At 47.4% G+C, this 25,798-nt stretch overlaps 1 protein-coding gene across 1 annotated transcript in view; it reads right to left on the reverse strand.

The window, feature by feature from the left end:
* ANO1 (anoctamin 1) overlaps positions 1–17,536 on the reverse strand; it is a 144,311-nt gene extending 126,775 nt beyond the window's left edge. Inside the window, 2 exon segments of the mRNA XM_012557644.1 lie at positions 12,570–12,782; positions 17,482–17,536. Of these exon segments, the coding sequence (XP_012413098.1) occupies positions 12,570–12,782; positions 17,482–17,536 (268 nt within the window).
* Positions 17,537–25,798: the final 8,262 nt, after the last annotated feature.

A 25,798-nucleotide genomic window follows, 5' to 3' on the forward strand; every position in this document is an offset into this window, starting at 1 on the left:
TGGTCAGTGCAGCCACCACCCATCTGGCAGTGGAGGCTTGCATGTTGCTATGATGTTAAGCAGGTTTCAGAGGCGCTTCCAGACTAAGACGAGCTGAGAAGAAAAGCCTGGTGTTCTACTTCCAAATATCAGCCAATGAAAACCCTACGAATCACAACGGTCCGACCTGCAACCGATTATGGAGACAGCGCAGGACCAGGCAGTGCATTCCTTCCTTTGTGCCCAGGGTCACCATGAGTTGGGGGCCAACTTGTCGGCAGCTAACAACAAGCATTAGTGCGAAATAGGTAAATGGACAAAAGGAGCAAAGCAGAGAGTCCAGAAACAGACCCACATATATATGGTCATTTGATTTACCACAAAAATGCCACTGCAAGGCAGTGGGGAAAGGAGAGTCTTTTCAATAAACGGTGCAGAATCAACTGACAGTCATGAGGAGAAAGATGAACCATGGCCACCTACCTCATCCCACACAGAGTCAGTTCCAGTTACGAAAGGTAGAAAGCTTCTAGAAGATCCCACAAGTGACTATATTCATGAGCTTGGGATGGACAAACACTTCTTAAACAGGACACAGAAAAGAGTTAATCATAAAGGAAAGATGGATAAATTAGACTCATTAAAATTAAGAATCTTTGTCAATCAAAAGACACCATTAAGTAAGCGAAAATGTAAGCCACAGAGTAGAAGATATTTGCAATACATATATATCACACAGGACTTGTATTTGAAATATAGAAGTAAGTTTAACAGATGAGTAAAAAAGACAACCCAATTAAAAAAAAAAAAAAAAAAAAACAACTTGTACAAGCATGTCCCAAAAGAGACTTTCCAAATGGCCCATATACATATGAAGTGGTGATCAACTTCATTAGCCCTCAGAGGAACACAAGATAAAACCAGAAAGAGCTACCATGATCCACTCACCAGAGTGGCCAAGAGCAAAACCAAATCAACCCAAAAAGCCCACACCTGACAATACGAAGGGTCAGGGACAAAGTCGTCACCGAACAGCTCACACACTACTGATATAAGTTCTATTCGGTGCAACCACTTTAGAAAACTGTCGGGCACTAACTGGTGAAGCTGAACGTAAGCATGTGCTAGGACCCAGCAATTCCGCTCACAGGTAGAAACCCAACAGAAGTTCAAGCATTCGCCAAAAGACAAGTACAAGGGTGTTCACAGCAGCATTATTCAGAGTAGCCCCATGCAGCTCAAGTATGCACACACAGGCGAATTGTGGTATGCTTAGGCAAGGAAATCGAGAGCAGTGAAAATGAACAAAACAGTTACTAGATGCAATAACCTGAAGGAATCTCACAGATGAAATGTTGAGCAAAAATGGCAAGATTGCATCAAGTTTAAAGACACCAATTGAATTCATGGTGATGGACAAAGAGATAGTCCATGAGTGGGGGGTCATCACGAAGCATGCTTTAGGGGAGCAGATAATGTTCTCTAGCTAGATCTGGGTGGTAATTGTCAAATAGTTCACTTTGGAAAAATCCACCAAGCTATGAACTCACCATCTGTGAGCTTTTATAAATGTCTGCTTTACTTCAATTAAAAAAAAAAAAAGTTTGCAGAAAGTTATACAATAATGGCAGGTTCACGGACCTCACCCCAGTCCAGTGGATGCTGGCACTGGTTATCATTTATTTGATTTACCAATACAGTTACATTATTCCTCTATCCTCATAAGAACTTTCAAAGACATCTTCTCTTTTAGCTGTCCCCGCTAACTCTGCTATTATCCACATTTTATAGACGAGGAAACCAAGGCTCAGTGATGTGAACGAACTTGACCAAGGTCACACAGCTAGTGGATGGCAGCACCAGAATTCAAAGCCAGGTCTCCTACCTCCCAATACTACCTCTTTTCTGCTGTTTAAAGTTAACTGTGCGCCAAGGGGAGAAAGAACTGTGACCTTCAGGAAGGAATTCGTTTAAGCACAAACAAGGGCAGCAATCCCCAGGCAAGACGCCGACGCCAGCACTGTGGCACTTTGGGATGTCGGGCGTCAAACAAAGGGGAGAAGTACAGGGTGGGGGGGGGGCGAGAGTCAGGGGAGGCTCCAGGAAGGAGGAGATGTGTGGCCCAGCTGGGGGGCTGATCAGGGACAGAGGAAGAAGGTTCATGTGAAAGGACACCAGGAACAATGGCCTGAGACACGGAAGAAGCAGGGCAGTGGAACAACATTTGCAGCTGCCTCAGTCATGAGGACGAGGCTCCTGGCCACTCAGCCCTGCAGCCGAGTTTCCCAGAATTTCTGTGTCAACACCACCACCACCAGTTACCATCAAGTCGATTCTGACTCTCAGTGACTCTATGAGTGTCAGAGTAGAACTGTGCTCCACAGGGTTTCCAATGGCGGAGTCTTTGGAGGTAGATTGCCAGGCCTTTCTTCCAAGGTGCCTCTGGGTGGACTCGAACCTGCAACCTTTCGGTTAGCAGCAGAGTGGGTTCACCATTTTACACCATCCAGGGACTCCCTCTCCGTCAACAGTCATCACACTGAAACCTCCGCTGGAACGTGCATTTGCAGATTAGTCTAGTTTTGTCACCATGTAACACTAGGGATCCCAGGTGAAGGCTCTGTGCCAGGAGGAAGCTCACCAGGCAACATCCAAGTACATTTCCCAGACAGCACTCTCTCCCCTCCAGGGATGGAGGGGTCATTCCTAAAGCATCCCAGGGCCCCACAACCGTGACTTAAAAAACAAATAGCACGTACGTTTGTAGCTGACTAGGTGGACTTTAGAGCCCTGGTGGTACACCAGTTAAGAGCTCAGCTGCTAACTGAAGGGCTGGCAGTTCAAATCCACCAGCTGCTCCTTGGAAACCCTATTGGGCTATTCTACTCTGTCCTATAGGGTTGCTGTGAGTCAGAATCGACTCAACAGTGGGTTCAGTTTGGTTTGGTTTAGGTAGACATAGGAGTCCCTGGGTGGTGCGAACGGTTAAGTGCTCTGCTGCTGACTGAAAGGCTGGAAGTTTGAGTCCACCAAGAGGCACCTCGGAAGAAAGGCTTGGCAATCTACTTCTGAAAAATCAGCCATTGAAATCCTCTGGAGCACAATTCTACTCTGACACACATGGGGTCGCCATGAGTCAAAATCAATGCAACAGCAACTGGTTGGGTGGATATACTGCTCATTCATTCAATCATTCACTCATTGATTCCTTCACTTCCTGGGATAGTTATTCCCACCATTACCTTCAAGCATTTACCTCGTGAGGAAAATCATGACTGATATTTAAAAAATCCACCCCCAGCACCCAGAACAGTGACAAGTGGAACGTAGGAGGTACTCATCACGCCACTTGCAGCATGAATAAATGAATGAACTACCATGTATTCTATACCAGCTATGTACATGGCCCCCATCACACCTTACGTCTGTTGTTTAATCTTCACGACAACCTTTTGCGGCAAAGGCTGTTACTACCTCCATTTAACAGACGAGGAAATCGAGGAGCAGAGAAGTGGAGGTCATCCAGGTGTAAACAGTCAGGATTTGAAACTGGTCAGCCAACCGCAGAGCCACAGCCCGTGGCTGGGATACCAACCTGTGTTCCTGCGCCCCACTGGGCTGCGAGGAAGGCAGGGAGGGAGCAGGGCAGCGGACCAAGGCCCCGACCCCACTTCACAGCAGGTCAGGGCTCACCCCACTGAGCTGGGCTTTTGGTAGTAAAGATCCTGGGTTTTCACCTCCCAGGTGCCGAAGCCAGTTCCCAGAATAATTTACTGGAAACCCATCCTTGGGGTGCCTGCTGGGAGAAACGGTCATGGTTCAGGAATAAAACACATCCGGCTCCTCTGAGGGGCATGTGCCCAGGTGCTCACAGGACAGAGTCCTTGGCATTCAGGAAGAACCTGTTCCCGCTGGCAAGCAAGTCCCCGAATCTCATCTGTCCACCTTCTGGAGGGTGGCCAGGTCTCCAGAGATGTAATTTCCTGGTGAGCAGAAACCAACAGCCAAGCTGGCCGAGGTCTTCAGCGTGCATGGAACAGCACCTGGTGGTTCGAAAGGTAACGGCATCTGCACCTGTGAACCACTGCCGGGTGGAGCGTATGGAGAGACATAGAGAGAGGCACACAGAGACATACACAGAGAGAGACAGAGACAAAGAAAGACACACAGAGAGAGACACACACACAGAGACACAGAGACATACAGAGACAGAGACAAAGAAAAAGATAGAGATAGAGACAGAGAGACACAGAGAGAGAGAGACACACACACAGAGACACAGACAGAGACATACAGAGAGAGACAGAGACAAAGAAAGACACAGAGAGAGACACACACAGAGACACAGAGACATACAGAGACAGAGACAAAGAAAGACACAGAGAGAGAGACACACACAGAGATACAGACAGACAGAGACAGAGACAAAGAAAAAGATAGAGATAGAGACAGAAAGAGAGACACAGAGAGAGACACACACAGAGACACAGACAGACATACAGAGAGACAGAAACAAAGAAAGACACAGAGACACACACACAGAGACACAGACAGACATTCAGAGACAGAGACAAAGAAAAAGATAGAGATAGAGACAGAAAGAGACAGAGAGAGGAAGAGAGGCACACACACAGAGACATACACAGAGACAGAGACAAAAAGACACAGAGAGAGATACAGAGAGACACACACAGAGACAGAGAGACAGAGAAGAAGAGAGAGATACACACAGATAGAGAGACACACAGAGAGAGACAGAAAGAGAGACAAGAGGAAGAGAGAGACACAGACACAGGGACATACAGCAGAGACAAAGACAGACAAAAAGTCAGAGACAGAGAGGAAGAGAGAGAGACACACAGAGACACACATGCAGAGACAGAAAGGAAGAGAGACACCGAGAGATATACACACAGAGATAGAGAGGCAGAGAGATAGAGAGAGTGACAGAGACAGAGAGAGGCAGACAGAGATACACACGGGGGAGGCAGGGAGAGAGGAAGGGACTGAGAGAGACAGAGAAAGAGACCCACAGAGACAGAGAGACATGCACACAGAGATGCACACACAGACGGAGAGAGGAAACTGTAACCGCAACCAGCAAACCCAGGACAAAATCAAGTTCAGGCTTGGATTGCCTGACCCTCCGTCTCACAGCCAATCACACCCCAGCATTGCCTAACCTGGAAGACGTAATAACGCAAGCAGAGAGGGCGCCCACGGCCACTTGTGAAGCAAGATGGGGAAGAAAAGAAGATAAAACTCCTCCTAAAAAAAAAAAAAAAAAGAAATTCTGCATGAACCTTAAACTTTATTCAACCTTAAGAGAAGCTAAAACATCTAATAAATTGATACAGTTTATAGAAACTAGATAGATTATTAAATAGGAAAGTGTTTACTATGTTTCAAAAATTCGAATCCACCAGTTCATCCATTTGGTAAATGTTTATCTAAAAGTTCAGGGGCAAAGTTAAACAGTTGAAATAAAATGGAATTAAGCCTTAATATTTTGTTTTACTTTGAGTACAGATGGAAGACAAAAATAATATCTCATAAAACGGAAAGTTTCTATTTTCACCAAAATATTTGGAAAAGTTATTTTATTTTTAATTTGGTTACCTAGATTCGATGTAGGAGAATCCTGTGAGCTGGGGCCTATCCGGAATCTGCCTTTGGTTATTATTTAAAACATTTGCTCCACAAAGATACAATTTGTTTCAAAAAGTGTCAGACCAGCCAGAAACTGCCTGTAACTGCCTGTTAAGTAGGGCTCGTAAAATCCCCAGACTTCAGGGGAAATTCCCTTCCCCCTTTTCTTCTTCTGGAAACCCTGGTGGAGTAGTGGTTAAGAGCTGCAAGAGCTACAGCTGCTAACCATGAAAGTCAGCAGTTGAAAGCCACCAGGTGCTCCTTGGAAACTCTATGGGGCAGTTCTACTCTGCCCTATAGGGTCACTGTGAATTGGAATCAACTCGACGGCAGTGGGTTTGGTTCTTTTCTTCTTCTGGCTGTGTCTCGGGTAAAAAGGCAGGTCTTTCTGCATTTTTACACCCGGGGGCACTGCTCTATTCAAGGCTGATTCCTTCATTTCTGAGGTTTTCTGGGTCTTTTGTTATGACGCGGATTTTATTATATTGTTGCTAGGTGCTGCAGAGTCAATTCCGACACATAGTGACCTCATGTGACAGAGTAGGACTACCCCATAGTTTCCTAAGCTGTAACCTTTCCAGCAGCAGATTGACAGATCTTCCATGGAACCACTGGGTGGGTTCGAACCGTGGACCTTTTGGTTAGCAGCCGAGCGCTTACCTGTTGTGCTATTTCTTACATAATCATCAAAATTATTGTAAAGAGTGTCATGGGGCTGCTGAATGACAAAAGAAAAACGTCATTACTGTACAAACAATTGTGCAGAAAATCTTGTCTTTTCTCTTTTTGTTTTCAGTTGAAAAGAAAGTCTTCAGAGATCCAAAATGTAAACAGAAATTATTCTTCATAAAAAGTCCTTCTTTGGTCTTTTTTTTTCCTACCACAACTGCAGGGAAGAATTCTTTCATCTCTTTTTTCATCTTCTTCATAGTCTATCAAGTCTTGGCCTCGTTCCTGCTAGCTTGTGCTCTCTTAAGGAAGGTTGGGCCTCCTTGAACTCTGATCTTCATATCCTCAACTCAGAGAGACAGCTGGCCTCTGTCTGGGGTCCCCTCATTGAGCTGCTGTTGTGGATTGAATTGTGTCACCCCAAAATATGTGTTGAAATCCTGGCCCCTGTACCTGTAAATGGAGCCCTGGTGGAGCAGTGGTTAAGAGCTCGGCTGCTAACCAAAAGGCAGGCAGTTCGAATCCACCAGCCGCTCCTTGAAACTCTATGCGGCAGTTAGTTCTACTCCATCCTATAGGGTCGCTATGGCTGGGAACTGACTTGATGGCAACGGGTTTGGTTTTCGGTTTTATACCTGTAAATAGGTTCTTGGGTGGTGAAAAGGTTTGTGCTCAACCTTTAACCTAAAGGTTGGCAGTCTGAACCCACCCAGCAGTGCCATGGAAGGAAGAAAGGCCTGGCAGTCTGCTTCCATAGAGATTGCAGCCAAGAAAACCTTATGGAGCTCAGTTTTATTCTGTAACACATGGGGTCACCATGAGTCAGAATCTACTTGACAACAATGGGGTTTTATACTTGTAAATATGATCTTGTTTGGAAATAGGGTTTTCTTCATTATGTTAAGTAGGGCATACCAGAGTAGGGTGGGTTCTAAACCTAATCACTTCTGAGTTATACAAAAAGCAGAAACACACACAGGGAGAAGAGGAAGACAGACAAAGGAGACAGATGCATCTACGAGGACTTCCAGCAGCTTCTAGAAGCTGGAATAGATCCTAGACCTCGTCCTAGAGCCACGTCCTGAATTCCAACTTCCAGCCTCCTGAACTGTGAGACAATCAGCTTCTGCTCTTGAAAGCCACCCACCTGTGGTGTTTGTGTTATGGCAGCTCTAGGTAACTAAGACACCTGCAGCATGAGCACGTCTTCTAGGTAGGAAGATTGGGCCATTTTCACAAGGATTACCTTATTTTCGTCCCTTTTCTCAGGAACCTCAGTCCCAAGCTGCCTGTTGTTCAACGTTTGAAAGCCATTACTTCATATATTTTGTCTGGCTGTCTAGTTGTTGAAAGAGGAAGCCGATCCCTGATACTCCATCATGGTCAGAAGCACAGGTCCTCTCCTGTGTCCTTTTGATATGCTGTCACCATCCTTGACCACTTCCTTACTTTCTGGGGCCAGGTGACGCTCCAGTCCCATCGGTGCTTCCCCTGGCTCGGCCCTGGGATCAGCCATTTCTCCAAGGAACCCTGATTCCTTTTAGTGGAGAATGATATTTAGAAGCCAATATCTGAGTAACTAGGGTGCTCAGTGCTACTGGTGTCTTGGCAAATTTTTAAAAAGAGAAATTAAAGACCCATCCATTTTATTTATAACAGGGACATAACAGGAATGAGTGGAGAAGTTCCATGTTCCTTTTTCTTGAAAAAGGTCAGGTTTAAAAAAAATTCCTTCAGCATCCTACACTGATGGAGAAGGAGGAAGACGGAAACGAATGTTCTTTCAACAAATTTCCATTGAGAACCTCTGTATGCTTGGGTCTGTTATAGTTGCTGGCTGGGTACATAACAGCTATCAAAACAGACAAAAATCCCTGTTCTGATAGTACTTACATAAATAACTATTGCTATTATTTAGGTGTCATTGCTACTATTTGGGCTTACATCTCCCAGGCAGAGAGAAGGGGGGTCAGCCATGAGAGTGTCCAAGAGCCTTGAGCTCCACCAGGGACCCAACATCAGACTATGTGGAGTGCAGAGAGGAAGGTGTGGGCTCTAGATCTTGTGACTCTGTCCCTTTCTGGTCTTGGATGCAGTGAGAACAGGACTTTTGTCAATTCAGCAAATATTCCCAGTAGATGCAAAAGCCCCATTATTTTAACAATTGGTTGTGCTGAAGCTCTAACCTCTCACTGTGTGTGCACTTTGGTAAGAATGTCATCACTCTGTGCTCATCTTCTCAATATTTCCCCTTCTGATGTGTAACCTTTGTCCGTGTCCGTGCCCTGAGCTGGCGCTTTCCTGCAGTGGGGGCCACCCCAGATTGTGGCCGCTACAGTAAGTAAAGGCCAGGGGAGGTGGATAAAAATCAATGCGTAATTGCTCCCTCTTTCTTTTAGGATGAATAATTTATGTTGACTTTGGACATATTTTGCACTGATCAGGAAAGAAAAGTCAACTCTTCTGGTGAGGTGGGTGGTGCTGTCCAAGCTTCCACTTGCCCCCGCCCCCACCCCCACCTCTGGATACCTCAAGCACCAGGGGCTGCAGCAGATGCCATGCCTTGAAGCTTTCTGGTGTCCTGAGCTAGAAGGGATTTCTCTGCCCCCTGAGCTCCCGAGACACCATGCCTGGCCCTCAGACTACACTGACACTTTCCGACTGGAATTTGTCCTTAGTGGGGTGCATGTCTTATTTTCTAGACCAGAGATTGGCCAGCTTTTTCTGTAAAGGGCCAAATAGTAAATATTTAGGCTTTGTGAGCTATACAGACAGGACTGGCTACGTGACTGGGGGGCTCAGTGCAGAACAAAAATGCAGGGCCCTTCATTAAAGATTTTTAAAGAATTTCAAGATGGTGACAGCAGAGGACTAAACCAAGCGTGGAGTCCTTCTGAGTATGGGACCCAGTGTGACTGCGTGGGTTGCATGTCTGTGTATGTTATCTTTGTCACAGTGACTCAACTCAGCCGTTGTAGCACAAAAATAGCCATACACTCATTATGTAAACAAATGAGCATGGCTGTGAGATCCATTCACTCATCCACCCACCCACTCATCCACCCACCCACTCATCCACCCACCCACTCATCCACCCACCCACTCATCCATCCATCCATCTATCCATCCATCCATCCATCCATCCACCCATCCAACCATCCATCCATCCACCCCACCCATCTATCCATCCATCCACCCCACCCATCTGCCCACCCATCTACCCGCCCATCCATCCATCCATTCATCCATCCACCCACCCACCTACTCACCCACTCATCTATCCATCCATCCAGCCATCCTGTGGGATGGATCAGCACAATAACTGCAACAATGGACTCAAACACGTCAGTGGTTGTGAGGATGATGCAGAACCAGGCAGCGTTTCATTCTGTTGTACGTAAGGTCACCACGAGTTGGAGTTGACTCAATGGAACTTACCTACCTACCCACCCATCCACCCATCCATTTCTTTTTTTACTTTAAATTCTGTGACTGCACTAAGTAAGGTTAAGACTTCAGCTGCTAACCAGAAGGTCGGCAGTTTGAATCCACCAGGCGCTCTTTGGAAACCCTATGGAGCAGTTCTACTCTGTCCTATAGGGTCACTATGAGTTGGAGTTAGTGGGAAGACAGACAATACAAGCCATGCGTTGTATGGTCTTGTTTGGAAGGGATGACTGTTATAAAGAGAAACAAAGCCGGGAAAGTGCCTAGAAAGTGTCTGATGGGGTGTGATTAGGAGGTGCACTAAGTAAGGATTTGCAACTTGACTAAATTCTGGATCTTATTATATTTTGCAAACTTTCACAACACCCCAAACTAAGGCAAAGAAGAGGGGCCTGATGGGCTCCAGCTGGCCTCGGACACGGAGCCTCTGCACATATGTTCATTGTACACACACACACCCCACATGAGGGCGCAGGGGCACACACACCTGCCCTTAATCTCAGGTCAGCATTTTGAAGACGAGAAAAGGGAAAGATAATGGGTGAGGTGGGGAGGGGAAAAGATCTAAACAGTCGCTGGTAAAATAAACACTCAAAATCCAGGCACCGTCTGTTGATTATCAAAAGTTAGGGCTTAAATGTGACAGACCTGTCTTTAAAGACACTTCTTTTTTATACCTGATAGATTTTAAATCTCCTCATATGCATGCAAAAGCTGGACCATGAATAAAGAAGATCAAAGAAGAAATGATGCCTTTGAATTATGGTGTTGGCAAAGAATATTGAATATACCATGCACTGCCAGAAGAACAAACAAATCTGTCTTGGAAGAAGTACATCCAGAATGCTCATTAAAAGAGAGGATGGTGAGACTTCATCTTGTGTACTTTGGACATGTTATCAGGAGGGACCAGTCCCTGGAAAAGGACATCATGCTTGGTAAAGTAGAGGGTCAGCGAAAAAGAGGAAGACCCTCAGTGAGATGGATTGACACAGTGGCTGCAACAATGGGCTCGAATACAGCAATGATTGTGAGGATGGCACTGGGCAGGGTTTCATTCTGTTGTGCTTGGGGTCGCTATGAGTCGGAACCGACTTGATGGCGCCTAATGACAACAACAAGATTTTAAAACATATCAGCGTCTGTCTTTGGTAAATGGGGTTGTTTATTCAGACATATTTCTTCTGAGGGTGGTTGGCATACCTTCATTTTTAATTAAATAATCTATTTTTTAAGATAACAAAAAGAAAATGTCTTCTATTTTAAAAAAATACCCCACGGATATATTTAACTTAATTATTTTAAATACGAATGAAAAACACAGACATCAAAACCAAATGACTTAAAATAACACAACGCCAAGATGACATTGTGCAGGGATGAGATTTTCATAGTGCGCTTAAAACTGCATTTAAAAATGTGCAGCAACAGTGGGCATTTAACTACTTTCAACTGAAGGTGAGCACTCTTTCAGCCTTTCCTGTTACTCAGGAGGGCTGACGCTTGGCCTGCATCCCAAGCATTCGTGTGAGTTGCCCCTCCCCCTGCAGGTGGGACCACAATAGGGCATCCTGGGAGAACTCTCTTTGTTGTTATTTCCAGCAATGTCTTACTTTCTAGATCAGCAGTAACAGGAATGGCAACTGCTGTTCATTCAGCTGCAAACCATGGGCCAACTGTGTGCAAGGCATTGTTCATGTGCTGGAGAAACAGAGTCCCCGCCTCCATGAGGCTCACAAGTGAGTGGGAAGACAGACAATAGAAACCATGCATTGTACCATCTTGTTTGGGAGGGATGAGTGTTATGAAGACAAACAAAGCTGGAGAAGTGTCTAGAAAGTGTCTGATGGGGTGTGGTTAGGGGGTGTTGCTATCAGACACAGAGGAGCCAGGAGATGCCTCGCTCAGGAGGTGACATTTGAGCAGGGTCCTGGATGAGGGGAGGGCATGATGTTTTGGAAAGAAGGATATCACGCAATCATCATCACACTCACCATCAACCTCCTCATCATTATCATTGTCATCATCCTTATTGTCACCATAATCATCATTGTCATTGTCATCAATATCTTCATACCACTGTCATCATCATCATAACCATTGTCATCATCATCATAACCATTGTCATCATCCTTATTATCATCTTCATCATCATAATCATCATCCTTATTGTCATCATCATCATTGGCATTGTTGTCATCACCTTCCTATCTTTGTCATCGTCATCATCATCATCATTTTCATTATCACTGTCATCATCATCTTCATTGTAATCTTCATCATCTTCATTATTGTCATCATCATCGTCATCTTTTTCATCACCATCATGCTCATTATCATCATCATCATCATCAACCCTGTTGTCCTCCTCCTCATCATCATTTTCACCATCATCTTCATTATCATCATCATCATCCCTGTTGTCCTCCTCTTCATCATCATTTTCACCATCTTCATCATCATCATCATCATCATCCCTGTTGTCCTCCTCCTCCTCATTTTCACCATCATCTTCATCATCATCATCATCCCTGTTGTCCTCCTCCTCCTCATCATTTTCACCATCATCTTCATCATCATCATCATCCCTGTCCTCCTCCTCCTCATCATCATTTTCACCATCATCTTCATCATCATCATCATCCCTGTTGTCCTCCTCCTCCTCATTTTCACCATCATCTTCATTATCATTGTCATCATCATTGACATCACCATCATCCCTATTGTTGTCATTGTTATTCTCATCCTCATAATTGTCATCATCATCCCTGTTGTTGTCATTGTCCTCCTCCTCCTCATTGTCATCATATCTGCATTGTCATCACCATCATTCCTGTTGTCATTGTCCTCCTCCTCCTCCTCATCGTCATCATCATCCCCCTTGTTGTCATTGTCATCCTCCTCATTGTCAACTTCGTCATCATCATCATAATTGTCATCATCATCTCCATTGTTGTCATTGTCCTCCTCCTCATCATCATTACCCTCATTGCCATCATCATCATGCTCGTTATCATCATAGCGGATATCATGTCCTCCTACATGCCAGCACAGACGCTCAGATTGTGGATGTTACTGCTTAATCCTACAACAACCTTGTAGGCTGGATGTGCTGTAACATGCCCAGGTTTGGATGAGTGGCCTGAGGTGCAGAGAGGGGAAGAGATTTGCTCCAGGTCATCCCCTGGTGAGGAGAAGAGCTGGGCGTGGAACTTGGGTCTGATGCCAAAGCTGGGCTTTAGAACATTACTCCAGCCTGCCCAGGGTTCCTGACAGCCAGGGACAGGTCTTTCTTTTATTTGTCTTTCCCCTCTGACTTAGACCCTCAGAATTGCTTTGATGGATCTATTGGTGCTCTTCTATTGTTGTTGTTGCCCAGTATTTCGATACTGCGTCCCTGTGCTTGTCTGTCCCTTCTCTCACTTGGCAGAGCTTTCCTGTTGCCTTCTGGAGGCTTCTGTAGGGGGCAATGGGCAGCCCCTCAGGGTCCCTGCCTCAATGAGCTCACAGTCAACAGCAGAAGCAGATAAGCCTACCCATATACAGGTCAAGTGACGCTTGTTAGGGCTAGGCTCTGCAGTGGAGGCAGTTCTGGCCACCACATGACCCACTTAGCTCAGCCCTGCCTGTCCAATGAGCTTGGACATCTGTACATCGTGACTGTTCAGGATAGACACATCTCAGCAGAGGCGCTAACAGTGGCCGCTGATTGAAGTAGCTATGAATGTGGGATCCTGGGGGGACAGACCTGGTTCAAGTCTCAGATGGTGGCCTTGAGAAGTCAGAATGTCTCCAAGCCTTAGTGTACTCATCTGTGAACTGGACAGATAAGCAGGAACACGGAGCTCCCAGGGTTGCTGTGGGGATGAAAGCTGATGGAGCCTGTGAAGCTCCCAGCTCAGGCCCACTATCAGACTTGCTGCCTCTGAGCCATCATGGCTTTCAGGTCACCATTGATGAGGTCCTTGAAATGGAGCTGTTCTCTATGGGGTGGGATCAGCACAGTGGGTGAGCGTCCTGTGCCCAGCGTCCACTCCCAAGGTTGCTCTTGGCACCCCAGTTTTCCTTAAGAGACCACTCATCATTGTCTCCCAGTCCATGAGGTTCAGGGACAGCGGTCAGCTTCTGGCCAGCCACAGCACAGCATCCTCCAGCTCATGGTGACTGACAATAAGAGCCCACCTGGAGGTCCTGCTGGAGGGCCTAGAAGGCAAATGGTCTCCATCCCCTGGGGCTGCACAGGGTGGAGGCAAAGAGCTCCTGTCATCTGCCACCAGAACAGAGTTGTCCTGAGAGTGGACTCAACACAAAGGACAGCAGAGCCATGAAACGGAGAAAGATGGAGCTCTGGTGATATTGTTTGGGTACCTGGATCCAGCTATGCCTGAAGCTGGACTTAGGTTTTCTGTCGCTCTCACCCAAACACTCCTGAATAGTACCAATGTGTCGCATTCTCTTGTTGAGGCTCTGTTCAATGATCCCCTCCCTTCCCCCAAATTTAAAGCACAAACATTAACCTTGGGCCAGTTTTCCTCCTTCTTCCCTGTCAGCAGTCCTTTTCTCTGACCTGAGATCACAGATAGCCTGGGATCAGGGCCGGATTACCCAATAAACAGGGGACACCCGGGCTCACTTGTGCATACTTACTCATCCGTGGTGAACAATTTCACCTGTTTCTCACCACACCTTTTATGTAAAATTGTTCACCACAGATGAGTAAGTAAACACAAATAAGGCCATATGTACCTGGTTTAATGTAAACCAGTGTCTACCTTGCTTCCTGGTTACTCTGCTCCTGCCTGGGATAGAGACATAACAGACGTACAATTGACGCAGATTCGTGGCAGAAAAGTTCCACCTGAATTCATTAACAGAGCCTTTATTATCTCAAGCCATCTTGCGATGGTTTAAATATTTGGCATGTCTTAAAATAAGGTGAGCTCTTCCAAGGGGGGTAGTCTTGCAGCCTGAGCACAAGGCCATGACGCTTACACCAGAACAGAACAAAAGCCAACCTCCCCAAGGCCTGGTACTGCTGCTACTTGGCCATCGTGACTCCGGGTCCAACTCTGTCCTGGAGGAAAACAAGGGACCATGGGGAGCCCCTGGACAGCGGCAAGGGGGCCAGAAACACTTCTCCTGCCCCACCCAAAGGGTTCTGGGGTCACATCGGTTTGGGGAAGGCTGTGTTCTGCCCTCGCTTCTTGGGCATTCATTGTGCACATTGTTGTTGTGTGCTGTCGAGCCATGTCTGACTCACAACAACCTCGTATGACAGAGCAGAACTGCCCCATAGGATTTGCTAGGCTGTGATACTTATGGAAGCCGTTCACCAGGTCTTTCTCCCACGGAGCCACCGGGTGAGTTCGAACCGCCAACCTTTTGGTTAGCAGCCGAGCGCTTAACTGTTGCACCACCAGGGCTCCTTTATTGTGTTCGTTAGCCTCTGAGAAGATGTGCTATGAAGAAATCTATTCATCTTGGCTAATCCAGGCTCCCCCAAACTGTGAGCCCCTGAGGGCAGGCCTGGGCCTGACTTATAAAGGGCCGCACTCCTGGCGCATGGAACTGGTGAAAGGCTGCAGGTGCTGGATTAGTACCTGTCCCACATTGAAGGAACTGCTTTTCCCCATAATACCTACGGTGGGGGATGAGCTGTGTCCACTGAGAAGATATGACCAAGTCCTAACCCTTGGTACCTGTGAATGCAAACTTCTTGGAAATAGGGTCTTTGAAGGTGTCACCAGTTAGGTTAACATGAGGTCACACTGGAGTAGGGAGGGTCTTAATCCCATCCGAGTGGCATCCTTATAAAAGAGAAGAGACAGAGAGACAGGGAATAAGGCCACATGAAGACGGAGGCGGAGGTTGGCGTGATATGTCTACCAGTCAAGGAACACCAGGGATCACTGGCAGCCACGAGAAGTTAGGATAAAGGCAGGAAGAGATGCTCCCTCAGAGCCTCAGGAATCAACACAGCCGACACCCTGATCTTGGACCCCTGGCCTCCAGAACTGTGAGACAATGCATTTCTGCTCTTATAAGCCATCAGTTTGTGGTACAGGTAGTCCCTGACTCACAGTAGGACTCTGGTCCAACAACTCTATCATAAGCGTTGGTTCTGATGTAAGTCGAATACCTCATTTTCTTAAAGTTTTCATTATTATTGCCTTTGATTATCAGTATCTTTATAAATCTGGTCTTTATTTCCTATAAGTTGGAATTGACTCTGTGGCAATGGGGTTTGTCTTTGGGGGTTGGAAACATTACAGATAAATTTACAGATATGATGACATCAGCAAATTACGCACTGCAACGTTGTATGTAGTACATATTACTAACGATAAGATGGACAAAACAGAAAATGGATGGTTGGAAGTGTCGTTTGTCGAAACTCGAAGACGTCGTAAGTTGGAGACTGCCAGTACTTTGTTACAGCAGCCATGAGAAACTAATACACCTGCTTTAATTTCCTATTGTGGCTGTAACAAATGACTACAAATTTAGTGGCTTAAGTTTATTATCTTTACAGTTTGGATGTCAGAAGTCCAAAATGGGTCTCACCGTGCTAAAATTAAGGTGTTGGCAAGGCTGGTTCCTTTCTTGCCTTTTCCAGCTTCTAGCGGCCGCCAACATACCTTGGCTCATGGCCCTCTCCTCCCATCACTCCAACCTCTGCTTCTGTCATCACGTCTCCTTCTCTGACTTTTATGCCTTCCTCTTCCACATTTAAGGACCTTTGTGACTACATTGGAGTCCCTGGGTGGTGCAAACGGTGAACACACTTGGCTACCAAATGAAAGGTTGGAGGTTTGAGTCCACCCAGAGGCACCTCGGAAGAAAAGCCTGGCCACCTACTTCCAAAAAAGCAGCCGCTGAAAACCTTATGGAGCACAGTTCTACTCTGATACATGGGGTTGCCATGAGTCAGAGTCAACGCCATGGCAACTGGTGATTAGATGGGGCTCACTTAGATCATCCAGGATCATCCCCCCATCTCCAGGGCAGCTGATTAGTGAACTTCATTTGATCTGCAACTTTAATCCCCCTTTGCCATGCAACCTGAAGTATTCCAGGTTCTGGGGATTAGGACATAGACACTTTGGGGAACATTATTCTGCCCACACCCACTAAGCATGAACTCGTCCGAACTTGGGGTGGGGGATGGAGTGGGTCTGTAGGGCCCCTTCCAATTCATTCATTCACTAATGCATTCATTCATTCAAAAATATTTACTGAGCACCTACTGTGTGCCCAGAAGGAGCTCTGATAACACAATGCTTCAGTGCTCGGCTGCTAACCAAAAAGTTGATGGTTCAAACCCACCCAGTGGCTGCATGAAAGAAAGACCTGGCGATCTGCTCCCGTAAAGATTCCAGCCTAGAACACCCTATGGGGCAGTTCGGTTCTGTCACACGAAGTTGCTATGAGTTGAAAATGACTCGACTGTACCCAGCAACAACAACTATGTGTCGGCCCTGTTATGAGAGCTGGGGGTGGGGGGCTCAGAGGAAGTCCCTCCCTCACGGGGGTCTTTCAGTTAAAGAGGCCAAAGGAGACAAATGAACCCAATTTTAATGAGCTCCAGAGGACAACTACCCCAGAGGCCCACTTGGACCTGTCCTGGAAAACCCCGCGTTCCTCTCAAGTTCTGCTTCAAAGGGACAGGCGGTGGGGAGCAGTGGGTAGGGGCTGTTTTTCTGAAGCAGAGCAGCACTGTCTCGGTCAGCAGCCCACCTTGCTCTTCTGCTGACTCCTCCTTTTTCCTGACATTTGGGGAGCAGGTGCTCATGTGCCAAAAGCTGGCTTCTAAAATACTCTTGTACTCTTTTTCAGATGCAGTTCACATGCCCTTGGCTTTCAAAGTCTGAAACCGCGGAGGGAAGCAGACGCAGTGGGACGGCGCAGGCTGGGGGTCCCGATGTTCCAGGGGCCTGACTTCTCGTCTCAGGGGTCCTCCGGGCGGCGCCTGGCTCCCAAGGCCTCGAGCGGCCTCCGGCTCATGGTTAATCAGTCTCACTGCTGGGCTTTCTCAGACGACGAACATGGGAAAAAGGAAGAAGACAGGGCCAGGGAAACGGATACGTTAAAAATAATGAGGCTGCTTTACACGGACACAGGTTCCGGGGAGCCTGTGGACCAAGTCCATGGTTTATTTTAAAATATACTTTATTTTCCAATTCTGACTCTGTTTAATCTCTTCTGACAGAGCTAAAAAAATAAAAAACCTGATTCTAAAAATGAAAATTTATATATAGTTCAAAATTAAAAAAAGGAGAGGGGGACTTAAAATACAGGTCTAAACGGCACCCAGAACTATCGCGTTTCTCACGTACCAAACCAACCAAAAAAAACCAAACCTGTTGCCGTTGAGTCGATTCCAACTCATAGCAACCCCATAGGACAGAGTAGAACTGTTCCATGGGGTTTCCAAGGCTGTAATCTTTATGGAAGCACACCGCCACATCTTTCTGCCACCTAGCAGCTGGTGGGTTCAGACTGCCAACCTTTTGGTTAGCAGCCGAGTGCTTAACCACTGTGCCACCAGGGCTCCTTTTCTCTCACCTACAGTGAGACCGAATAAATATTTACTGAATCAATGAATAAATCGATGCCTGGAATTTACAATAACGTGCGGGGTCATGAAGTCATCATCTGGCATATTTGAAAGCTCCATCATTTTTCTTTCACTTTTTACAGCTCGATATTTTTCCTTTCCCAGATAATTTTGCGTGACATGATGATTACAACATGAACTCAAGAGTCAGCAAGACCAAGGTCGAGTCCGTGCTCTGCTTCTTAGCAGCTGAGTGAGTTTGGGTAAGCCATTTTACTTCTCTGAAACATAAATACTGATTCCCACAGGTCCTCATGCTAATTCTTGACCTACTTGTGAAGAAAGCGCTCAGCACTATGCCTGGCTCTAAGAGACCACTCAAAAATAAGAGTTATTACTGTTGGCAATCCGCCCCCGTCTTCCAGATTGTCGTACTGTGTCGGCTTGTGTGTTGCTGTGATACCAGAAGCTACACCAATGGCTTTTCAAATATGCAGGGTTACCCGTGGTGGACAGGTTTCAGTGGAGCTTCCAGACCAGACAGTCTAGCAAGAAAGGCCAGGCCATCTACTTCTGAAAATTAGCTAATGAAAACCCTAGGGAACCCAACAGAATGTTGTCTGATATAGTTCTGGAAGATGAGCCCCTTAGGTTGGAAGACACTCAAAATACACAGTGACTGAGGCAATGGACTTGAGCACGCCCATGATCCTGAAGATGGCAAAGGACCAGGAGACGCTGTCTTCTACTGTGCATGGAGTTGTCGTGACCTAGATGGCAACTGTCTTAGTTCTCTAGGGCTGCCATAACAGAAACACCACAAGTGGAAATTTATTCTCTAACAGTCTAGGAGGCTAGAAGTCCAAATTTGGGGTGCCAGCTCCAGGGGCAGGCTTTCTGTCTCTGTCGGCTCTGAGGAAGGTCCTTGTCATCAATCTTCCCCTGGTCTAGGAGCTTCTCAGCATAGGGACCCCGGGTCCAAAGGACACGCTCTGCTCCTGGTTCTTCATTCTTGGTGGTAATGAGGTCCCTCTGTCTCTCTGCTGGATTCTCCCTTTTATAGCTCAAAAGAGATTGACTCAAGATACAACTTAATCCTGTAGATTGAGTCCTGCCTCATTAACATAACTGCCTCGAATCCTGCATCATTAACAGCATAGAGGTTAGGATTTACAGCACATGGGATAATCACATCAGATCACAAAATGGTGGACAACCACACAATACTGGGAGTCATGGCCTAGCCAAGTTGACACATATTTTTTGGGGGGCACAATTCAATCCATAACATAGAGAGGACTCCTATTTCCAAACAGGATCACATTTACAGGTACAGGGGTTAGGGCTCCCACATAATTTTTTTGTGGGGACACAATTCAATCCATGATAGCAACTAACAATAATAACAACAACTGCTAATAATAATTATACTATAAGAGTATTAATAATAGCCTAGCCAGTTTTAATTTTATTGTTGTAAAAATGTAGGTAACATGACATTTGCCAATCCAACACTTCCATTTTCACTTGTATAATTCAAGTGAATTCTTTCTCTTCAGATCATGTAAATCTTTCCCCTTTTACCAGCCTTTTTTTTTTTTTTAATTGAGCTACGTGTCATCTCCTTTGAGCAGTCAAGTTTTCTAATGCATGAAGAATGATAATTTGTTTCTGTGGCTATTTCTGGATTTAGGTTAATGACTTTTGCTTCTGCCTCCAGGTCTCTGCTCAGGCATCGCTTTATCTGAGAGGCTTCCTATGACCCCCTCCCTACAATGTCTCACAGGGCATACCCACCCCCAGCACCCTGCACCCTTCCTGGAGGTCTGCATAATAACAGAGCCTGTTTGAAACTCTGAAGTGGCCGTTGCATTGGTGGTTTGCAACCAGCCATAGTAGGAGTATTTACACCACAGCCGTAGGCACGCGCTGTAAAAACAGGATGCTAAATGGGACTCTAGGGGATTCAGTTTTGGCTGAGAACTCACAAGACCCCAGCAGAGCACAGTGCTGGGCCACCTCCATGAGATGCACCAAGGAGGTGACGAGCACCCATCTGGGGGCCTTAGCTGAACACTGTCCTCAGGAGAGACAAGGGCTGACGTTTGAGTGGGAAGGGGAGAGGATTTCTTTGGGGAAGGTTGTTTGCATGAGGTGGCGTCTCTATTCCTCCCCAGGCACTTCCCTGCCTTCAGGCTGGCAAGAAACTCCAGGAAACCCCCTGGGAGCTTGGCTCGAGTCCCGAGTCCCGAGTTGGGGGAGGGGGCTCCCTACATCTGGCCCACGTCTTGAGGCGTCCCCTGCAAGGGGCTGCTGAAGGGGCCTGGGCAGCAAACAAGGGGCTGTGCTGAGTGGGAAAGGCCCCCAGCAACCACTGGGACAGCAGTGGAAGAGTTTTCCCCTGCACTGGAGGTTGGCCCTGGGGAGGGGGGCCAGCCTTGGCTGGTTTCATAGTAAGAGGGCCAAGAGGCTCCCTGCCAGGAGTGAGGGGACTCTGTGTCTTAGGGGGTCTAAGCTGGATACTCTCAAGCCATCGGAGTCCAGACCACCTACAAAGTACTCTTGTAAGAGTCGGCTTCAAATGCCTACCCCAGCCGGGAAGACAGCCTAGCCAGGTGGCACTGGGCTCTGCTGAGCGAGCCCCCTGCCCCTCAGCCGTCTGTCTCCCCACCCCTGGTACTGGAGGGGCCGAGGGGGCCTAGAAGCCGGGGCGGGGGGAGGTGGGGAGAGGGGAGAGAGGCAGAAGCAGGAAAAGCAGAGACTGAAGCACCCACCCCCTCCCCACACTGAGGCCTCGAGCCAACTGGGCTGGTGGAGGGGAGAAATGGCGCTTTTCAGTGATTTAATTATCTACCTGAGACCACCATTTGTGACTACACATGGCTGGAAGGGCTTCTGTGATCCCAGAGTGATTAGCAAGTCATGGGGCCTGTCCTGGGAAGAATCAGCTGCAGGCAGTGGTGGCAGGTAAACCAGGGCTGGGAAACCAAACCAAGCAAACCTGGCTTACAGTATGTCCAACAGTGGTATGAATACTCCCCAAAACCCCAAAACCAAACCGGTTGCCATTGAGTTAATTCTGACTCATGGTGACCCCACATGTGTCAGAATAGCACTATGCTCTATAGGGTTTTCAGTAGCCAATTTTTCAGAAGTAGATTGCTATGTCTTTCTTTCAAGGTACCTCTGGGCAGACTCAAACCTCCATAATGTTGGTGAGCCTGATCCAGTCAGTTAGCAGCCAAATGATGAACTGTTTGTACCACCCAGGGACTCCCACCAAGGCCAATTTCAAGCTACCAGAGTGATGTCACTGAGGGAAGAGTTGGGAAGAGATGTGTACAGCTGGCTTTTGTGAACAGGTGGGAGCTGGTATAAGCTGGTTCTAGCACACCTGGAGAGCAGATCAGAGGGGCGGGGGGCGGCGAGGGCAAAGAATGGGGCCTGTGATGGTCAGTTTTATGAGTCAGCTTGGCTAGGCCATCCAGAAACCAAACCCATTGCTGTCGAGTTGATTCCAACTCATAGCGATCCTATAGGACAGAGTAGAACTGCCCCATGGGGTTTCCAAGAAATGCCTGGTAGATTTTGACTGCCGACCTTTGGTTAGCAGCTGAGCTCTTAACAACTGCACCACCAGGGCTAGGCGATAGTACCCAGTTATTCAAGCAAAAAGGTTTTGCTGTGAGGGTAGTTTGTAGGTATGGTGAATACCTACAGTCAGTTGACTCTAAGTAAAGTAGATCACCCTCCATAATGTGGGTGGGCCTGATTCAATCAGTGGAAGGCCTTTAAAGCAAAAGCTGAGGTTTCTTGGAGAAGAAGAAATTCTGCCTCAAGACTACAGTGCCAACTGCTGGGTTTACCGCCTGCCAGCATGCGAGACTAATTTCAGACTCAAGACTGCGCCATCCACAACCTTTGAACTTGCCAGCTGCCAGGATCTCATAAGCCAATTCTTGGGGGGAAAAGAAAATGTCGTTTGGTGTTGAGTCGATTTCCGACTCACAGCAACCCCACATGACAGAGTAGAACTGCCTCATAGGGTTTCCTAGGTTGTAATCTTTACAGAAGGAGCACTGGTGGCTCAGTGGTTAAGCGCTCAGCTGCTAACCAAAAGGGAGAAAAATGTGACAGTCTGCTCCTTTGAAGATTACAGCCTTAGAAAATATGTGGCAGTTATACTCTGTCCTATAGGGTGGCTCTGAGTCAGAATTGACTCAACAGAGATGGGTTAATCTTTGAAGAAGCAGATCGTTATATTGTTGTCGTTAGGTGCCATTTAGTTGGTTCTGACTCACAGCGACCCTGTGTACAACAGAACGAAACACTGCCCAGTCCTGCGCCATCCTCACAATCGTTATGCTTGAGCCCATTGTTGCAGCCACTGTGTCAATCCATCTTGTTGAGGGTCTTCCTCTTTTTCACTGACCCTCTACTTTACCAAGCATGATGCCCTTCTCCAGGGACTGGTCCTTCCTGAGAACATGTCCAAAGTACGTGAGATGTAGTTTCGCCATCCTTGCTTCTAAGGAGCATTCTGGTTGTACTTCTTCTAAGACAGATTTGTTTGTTCTTTTGGCAGTCCACGGTATATTCAATATTGTTCGCCAACACCACAATTTAAAAGTGTCAGTTCTTCTTCAGTCTTCCTTACATCGTCCAGCTTTCACATGCATATGAGGCGATTGAAAACACCATGGCTTGGATCAGGCGCACCTTCGTCTTCAGGGTAACATCTTTGCTTTTCAACACTTTCAAGAGATCTTTTGCAGCAGATTTGCCCCATGCAATGCGTCTTTTGATTTCTTGACTGCTGTTTCCATGGTTGCTGATTGTGGATCCAAGTAAAATGAAATCCTTGACAACTTCAATCTTTTCTCCATTTATCATGATGTTGCTTATTGGTCCAGTTGTGAGGATCTTTGTTTTCTTTATGTTGAGATGTAATCCATACTGAAGGCTGTGGTCTTTGATCTTCATCAGTAAGTGCTTCAAGTCCTCTTGACTTTTAGCAAGCAAGGTTGTGTCATCTGCAGATCCTTATATACATACATATATATCTGATACATGATATATATGATCTCTAGGTCCAACTGGCCTTGTTTCTCTGGAGAGCCCTGGCCGACACAGCCCTTCCCTCCTCTACTACCTGGGGTCCTCCCCCTCCACGGTGGTTTCCCTACTTTATTCTCCTGGGAACACCGCTCCCTCCTCACATCTCATGCATGCATCTTGTGTGCTTGCCCTTCCATCTTACTTCCTGGGCCCAAGCTCCACCGTCTCTTTTGGTCACTGCGAACTTCCTACTGCACCAACCTGTGTCTGGCTCCAAACAGGCTCCCAATACATCTCTGCCTAATGAATAAAGGCGTGAGTGGGCCACTTCCTCCAAGAAGCCCTCCCAGGTCCCAGGCGAGGACAGGTCTCCCGACCACACACTGGAACCACACCATGGGCTCCTCCACACTTCTTACACCAGCGTTCTAAAAATTCCCTGGGCTCTAGGTGCATGCCGGGCTGGGATAAAGCTCCTGCGCGGCAGGGACCACAGCGGCCTTATTTACGGCATATCCTCAAGGCTTAGTGGGGGCCCAGCACTTAGCAAGCCCTCAATAAGTATTCCCAACAGAGACCAAATGCATAATTAATGCCCGGCCTCTGGTCAGCATGACTCAGGACAAGCTCCCTGCGAGCCCAGAGCCTCTCGGTGACCCTGGGGCACAGATAAGACTGGCCAGGTCGTGACAGAGTGACAAACAGGCCCCAGGTCTCATGGCTTCTAACCACCCTTTCCTTCTTGCTCATGCTCCACATGCAGCCCACTGGGCAGGGGCCTCTGTCCACTGGCATCACCTAGGGTCCAGGCAGAGGGGCAGCCACCGTCCCAAACATGCTGGGCACTGGGCTGGAGGAAGAGAATGTGCCAGAGGGCCTAGCAGCAGCCGTGAGGTGCTCCAGCTCAGACGTGGCCCCATCACCTCCACTCGCTGCTCAAGGGCCAAGACTCATCCACAGCCCGCTCCCCACGAGGAAGCACCAATCACCCATGTCTCCGGAAGAAGCTGCTGTTGTCTGCTGCCATTCATGGTGACCCAGGTGCAGCAGAACAAAACGTGCCCAGTCCTGTGCCTGGCAAGCTGCTTCTGAAAAACAGCCAGTGGCTGAAAATAGTCAGATCCACAGCCGCCTGTGGGGATGGCTCGGGACCGGGTGATGCTTCGTTCTGTTGTACCTAGGGTCTCTACGAGTCCGAAGCGACTTGATGGCATCTAACAACAACAACAACGGCATGTGTCAGGCACCTTTCTAGGGAACAAGCAGTGAGCAAGACAGACAGAAATCCTTGCCCCCAGTAGCTCCCATTCTAGTGGAGAAGAAAGACTGGGGAGAAAAGAGAAATAAGGGAAAGAGCGTGTGAGGGCGGTGACCGACGCCAGGCGGAAACCTGAAGCCAGCAGAGAATGCCCAGGGGCGGACGGCTGGTGCTCCAGGTGGAGGCCAGGGGCGACAGTTTATTATTATTACTGAGATGTGGCAGAGGCCTTGTCTCCACCCACTGCCCTCCGGCAAGTGTCCACAGCACGGCTAGCTGAGGCAAGTCCCCTGCTCCACCCCGGGGCCTGGCCTGCGTGGTGACCTCCTTCTGTTCCTCCCTGCCCAGCATCGCAGGCAGGAAGACAAATGAGGCTGTCGCCCAGATACCCCCCAGCCCTCTCAGGGGCTCCCAGGCACGAGAGCAGCCGAGCAGGGGCTGAACAACATCCTACTTATTCTCCCTCGATGCAATTTCCCGTCCTTGGCATCCAGGGCTGCCTCAGTCCCTGGATCCAAGTCAAATGACCAAAGTGGGGCAGAGGACGGGGGCCTCGAACCGCCTCACGCTCTCTCTGCCTCCAAATCCAGGGTCAACGGCACAGGCAAGCAACCACAATATCTGTCCCTGCGTGCACTCCCTGGAGTGCACTTGGAAATGTCACTGCATTTTTTTTTTTTTTTTTTTTTTAAGGAGTGCTGGTTAAGAGCTCGGCTGCTAACCAAAAGGTCGGCAGTTCAAATCCACTGGCCGCTCCTTGGAAACGCCATGGGGCGGTCCTACTCTGTCCTATAGGGTGGCTATGAGTTGGAATCGACTCTATGGCAATGGGTTTTTCTTTTTTTTAGACTGTTTTAAGAAATTTATTATTGTTGTAAAAATGCAATTAACACAACCTTTGCAAGTCAAGAATTTTTCATGTGTATAATTCAGTGGCAGCAATGACATCGATCATGTGCAACCATCGCCAGGATCCGATGCCAAATTTTCCACCACCATAAACAGAAACTAACGCTTGCTATACAACGACTCCCCGCTTTTCCCTGCCTCCTGCTCCCAGTCACCACTATTAAACTGTCATCTCTATACATTCGCCTGTTCTAGGTACTTCAGCTTCACTGCTCTTTTGCTAGATGTCTGGGTGGCCCAAAATGGTTCTTGCCTACTAACTGAAAGATTGG

This window comes from Trichechus manatus, unplaced genomic scaffold (genome assembly GCF_000243295.1).
Source record: "Trichechus manatus latirostris isolate Lorelei unplaced genomic scaffold, TriManLat1.0 scaffold00113, whole genome shotgun sequence".
NCBI classification, from domain to species: Eukaryota; Metazoa; Chordata; class Mammalia; order Sirenia; family Trichechidae; genus Trichechus; species Trichechus manatus.